Below are 5,266 nucleotides of genomic sequence, written 5' to 3'. Positions count from 1 at the left end.
GAGAAGAGAGGGGAGGAGGAGAGCAGAGGAGAGGAGAGAGGAGATGGGAGAATAGGAAGAGAGGAGGAGAAGAGAGTGGATGAGAGAGGACAGGGGAGAGGGGAGAATTTTGCATTTGTAGTCTAACCATAGACTGTAAAAAAATGTCACTCATAGACTCCTCAACAGCGGTTTTGAAGCCTAAAGTGTGCAGAGCGGGCCGTCGCCATCTTGGCAGCGCGTCACCGCGCGACTCTCCCGGATAATCGAAAATGGGCAATAGACCAAATAGACCAAAATAATTTTTTGAACCAGGCTGTAAACATGTTTTTTTCTGCTGTAAAGTTGGGCATTTTAACATGGGGAGTCTATGGGACTGACTCTCTTCTGCAGCCAGCCTCAAGCGGCCAGTCGATGAATTACAGTTTTAGTCACTTCCTTATTGGCTTCACGAGAGAGAGCGCGAGGTTGCCGCTCGAGTCCAACTGAAAAACTTTGTTTCGTTCTCAGAGAAAAGCCAAATCTGCAAATATTGCTGCAAAATTCGAAGCATCGTGCATCACCTGAGGTAGAAACACAGTCCAGAAACAAAGAGCCGATAGACACACTCTCAAAGGCCAAAACTGAAATACTGTTACACATGTACATAATGTTCCATTTGTCAGTCCAGCAGTTGCTACAGGAAAATCGCTATTATTATTATTATTATTATTTATTTATTTTCTATATTTTTTCTATATGTATCTATGGGTATATATGATATTTCCATATTAGTTATATATTACATATTATTTATAAAATATAAATAAATGTTTAGATGTTCTAATGTAAATGTTCAGATGTTACACCATTCTCTTTGTCTTGCTAATAAAGCTATTTGAATTGAACGTACTGTTGTGCAAAGGTTTTTTTTTTGTTAACTATTTCTTTAATATTTGTATTAAGAAAGTATACATATACTTATTTAATTATTTTACAGATGTGTTTTTGTTTTGTTTATAAATTATATAATAATTTATTCCTTAATTCATGTAATGGACATTGCTTTGGCAATACTGTGCAAGTCATGCCAATAAAGCTCAGAAGCCCATTTTCAAAAGCATCATGATAATGTTCTACTAAGAGCAGAAAAAATATTTTCTTGACAATTATCATTATTACCATAATCCAAAAAAAGAAAACAATACACTCTCATTACTGTAATGCATCTAGACAATCTGCTTAAGTTTCTTGTAATTGCCATGATTTAAATGGCTTTTGTTAGATTCTTCTCAAAGCAACAGTTTTTATTCAATGATTTGTTAAATAAATGTTAGGCAGCACATCCAACACTGACATTTATTTTATTACACATTAGAGTTATGAGATTTTGGGGGTAATTGTTTCATGAAAATACTGTCACAATGCAAAAAAAGCACTGAGAAAATTGCAATCTCAGTGGTTTTAAAAAGAAAATAAATTATGAGCTACAAAGATAACAAATCCACACAGGTAATAAACACATTAGTGCTCATTATTAGCTGATTCAGATGTTGTGTACAGCTTTCTAGCACAGAACATGAGCTCAAGTACATTATGTAATGAATCTGATTCTGTCCTCACATCCACATTTTAAGATTACACCAGAAAACACCTAAACACACATATTGGACCTTTACATGTGAGCATATACTGTTTAATTCTAATGCAGCACGATGTCAGACCTCTGACCCCAACCGTCAGGATCACATTCTGCATTTACAATTCAAATCAAACAACAGCGATACTAACAAATGAAGAATGATAACTTGACGTATCACCTCTGACAACTGTAGAACAGAAATTGGTTTGCCTTAGGGACGTGTGAAATTCATTCAAAAGCAACAAAACATAGGAGTATGCCGTACGGTTCACGGGCAAATCCCAAATGGAAGTGATCTTCCCTATCCCCTTGGAGTGGGGATTTTGAGTGAGCAGGGGCACATGCATGCCATTATGTAGCATAACTGTTGCAAATAAACACAGTTAATATACACAGTTAATAACGCACGTGCCCTGCTCACTCAAAAGTCTCCACTCCAAGGGGATAGGGATGATTACTTCTATTTCCTCCATGAACAGTTTGACACTGATAATCGTACCGACACATCCCTGACAAAACATCACTGAAAATCAGTTGTTTCAAAGTCGATTTCAGATGGACTGTTGTTACATCTCTGATGGTGTAAAGATTTACCTGGATCACTATAAACAGGACCATCCTTAGGACCCCGCACTTGAGGGGTCCCCACAGAGATTGTGAACGGATTGAAAGGGGCCCTGTGTCAGCTAAGGACGGCCCTGACTGTAAACCTTCATTTACAGATAGTCAAAATAATATCAGTACAGTTAATCTAGTCACTTCAATTGTTTTTCCTTTCTGTATAACAGCGATAGAGAAAACATCTATCTCACTGCATATATAGTGACAACCAGGAGAGATTCAGCACTAAATCCCCTGAACCTTCCACCAGTAAAGACCTGCTGTTCCCTCAAACTAAACGAAGCTGCTGCGCATGCTGGAGAGAAAACTGAGAGAGATCCCAGAAGAAGGAGTTGATTCACTAAGGGTCCCATCCCTGCTCGTATATACATACACACACCATTATTATGATCAGATGTTCTGCGAGTCTTGCTGTTGAGATCAGAATTAGGTGTGAGATCTATGATGAAAACGCACCACTGACATCAAGCTGTTCCCGTCTAATGCAGAGACATGTTTAAACTGTGATCACTGGGTGAACTGCGACTCATGTTGGACAGACTGGCCATCAGTGTTTTGACTTTGTGAGCATAGTAATTCCTCAGATTCACAGACGGAGCCTCCTTTATTCCCCCGTCGAAGTTGCAGCTCCGCATGACGGTCTCCAGCTGTTTCTGTCTCTTGTAAAACAGAGAAAATTTATTAAATATCAAAGTGATAGGAAGCACGACAACCAATATTCCTGCGAGTATGCAAGCTGAGGCCGTCAATTTGCCCACGACGGAGCCAGGAACAACGTCGCCGTATCCCACAGTGGTCATGCTGACCGTGGCCCACCACCAGCCGGCAGGGATGGTGTTCAATCCCTCGTTGTCCTCTTTCTCGACGGTGTAGGCCATGACGGAGAAGAAGGACACTCCCACGGCCAAATACAGCAGCAGCAGGCCGATCTCCTTGTAGCTGTTCTTGAGCGTGGCTCCGAGCGAGCGCAGGCCTGTGGAGTGACGCGCCAGCTTCAGGATGCGGAAGACCCTCATCAATCTCAGCACCTGAGCCACTCGACCCAGGTTCGCCAGTGCTGGGCTGCTCTCCGCCACCAGGTTAATGACCAGGGTCAGATAAAAAGGCAAGATGGACACCAGGTCGATCAGGTTCAGAGGGTGTTTGAAGAAATGCAGAAGGTCTGGTGCCACAGCGAATCTGGAGAGCAGCTCAAACGTGAACCACCCAATTCCAAAATGCTCCACGACCTCGAAGCGAGGGTCCTCACGGGGCTTTCCATCAGCGTCCAGCTGCGTGAACTCGCTCATGCTGTTCATACACATGGTGGCAATGGAGACCAACAACACCAGAATGGAGAAGATACTGATGAGCCGGCTGGGGATGGAATAGCCAGGATTGTCCAGCATCAACCAGATTCTCCTCCGGACGCTTCCGAGCAGCTGCTTGTCAAATTTACCGGCATCATTGTAGAACTCCAGGATCTCATCAAAAGATGAAGTGGTGCTCCTCTCTTCACTCTTGTCATCCCAGTCGGTCTCCTCGGGTTCCATCATGCGGCAGTGATAGGAGCCGCTGCAGCACGAGTCGAGGAACAGCTCGTCAATGCCCCAGTACTCAATCTCCTGACTGAAGGAAAAGATGCAGAGCTCATCCATGACGTGTAGCCGCCCCGTGTTGTAGAAGTGTAACACATAAGGGAAAAGCGCCGGATTGCGGTCAAAGTAGAACTCATTTTCAGAGTCGTCGTAGTCGTCGCACAGTTCGAGGATGGACTCTTTGGACCGACACCTTAGCAGGCGAGCGAGTCTGGTCTCGGGGAAGCGAGAGAGTCGCTTGGACAGCAGCCGCCGCCGGAAGCCTCCCACATTGATGCGTATAGCGCCCTCCTCCGGCGCGCAGGCGCTCTGCACGCTCATGACGGATCACTCAGAGGATGAGGGAAGCACAGTCTTCTGTGAGTTTGGTCTGTCTCTGAGGAGCTGCAGTCTGGTGAAAATTAAGCAGAATGACAAAACCGTTTACAAACGTTCTCCCATCAATATATCCATTTACTGCATCGGCTCCCTCGAAGCGGCAGATATCTTCACAGGAACCTTTCATCTGTCACAAGAATCGCGAACAGCTCGATGAATCCTCCCGGTTAAGCCGATCTCGGTGAACTCGTTTCTTATTCACATGCAGTTTCTGTGAATATGATTCATATGTGAGGCGTTTTAGAGCGTGATAAACTCACGGCGATATTCCAGCGTTCACAGCACGCGCACAGCTGCAGGCGCGCGCACGACAGTGACGCCGCTGAATCCCGCACATGACGGGGGCGATATCATGATACAAAAACACGCTTCTGTCCGTTTAAAATGTTAAAACGCTGATGACTTTAAGTCAGCTCTGGAAAATATCCCACAGTGTCCACAGAATCCACGGAGACCCGACGGGCGTGTCTACTGTAAAAATATGATATCTGTCATGATCATAACTGGGTAAAGCATCTCAGGAGCCTTTTTTTGGCAGTTGTGGTTTACACTAGATAAAGTAATGTATGGATAAAAAGTGTCTGACCAATAAATGTCAAAGCAGCTTCGAACAGTCGAACAGGAAAATAGATTGTCAGTAAACCAAGAGTAATTTTTCCAGCTAAATTCATTTTATTGATGATTCAGTGATTTCAGTCATCACCCATTTAAACTCTATTTCAAAAGTGTTGGTGACAGAAATGGAGAAAAAAACCTTGGGAAAAATGTAAATGTTTAGACTTCCAGTTGAGAAAAGCCCACTTAGAACAGAGCCTTTGTAAGTAATATACAGACAACTTAGCCTTTTATTTTCTGTATCTTTAAATAAAATTTTCTTTACTTTTATGATGATCATGAGCCATTTTGATTTGTGTTATGTTGGTTGTTTGTTTTATTTTTTAAGGTTTCATTGGCCACTTTTGCTACTGTAAACCTTACAATCACACATTAAAACATATTCTCAGTGTTAGCATGCAAGAATGTCCTGTAAAATAAGATAATAGATCTACTGTCCATCCAGCACAGACTGCCCCCGCCTGCAACTCACACA

General features: G+C 42.9%; 2 protein-coding genes across 2 annotated transcripts in view; both read right to left on the bottom strand.

Moving 5' to 3' along the window:
- Positions 1-1,303: 1,303 nt before the first annotated feature.
- On the bottom strand, positions 1,304-4,462 carry LOC128030015 (potassium voltage-gated channel subfamily S member 2-like). The gene has a single exon (XM_052617475.1). The coding sequence runs from the start codon at positions 4,117-4,119 to the stop codon at positions 2,701-2,703; it is 1,419 nt and encodes a 472-aa protein (XP_052473435.1). The 5' UTR covers positions 4,120-4,462; the 3' UTR covers positions 1,304-2,700.
- The window catches only part of LOC128030016 (potassium voltage-gated channel subfamily S member 2-like), a 52,867-nt gene continuing 48,904 nt past the window's right edge, over positions 1,304-5,266 (bottom strand). Inside the window, exon 2 of the mRNA XM_052617476.1 lies at positions 1,304-2,455. The gene's annotated coding sequence lies outside the window, so the exon portion shown is untranslated. The remainder of the gene's footprint in view (positions 2,456-5,266) is intronic.

The sequence above is a fragment of the Carassius gibelio genome, chromosome A16, assembly GCF_023724105.1.
Source record: "Carassius gibelio isolate Cgi1373 ecotype wild population from Czech Republic chromosome A16, carGib1.2-hapl.c, whole genome shotgun sequence".
NCBI lineage: Eukaryota > Metazoa > Chordata > Actinopteri > Cypriniformes > Cyprinidae > Carassius > Carassius gibelio.
The sequence above is the reverse complement of the archived record's forward strand: the minus strand, read 5'-3'. Positions and strand labels throughout refer to the sequence as shown.

Bases quoted from the DNA above. Each gene is read 5' to 3' on its own strand.
- LOC128030015 (XM_052617475.1), bottom strand. From the start codon at position 4,119: ATGAGCGTGCAGAGCGCCTGCGCGCCGGAGGAGGGCGCTATACGCATC.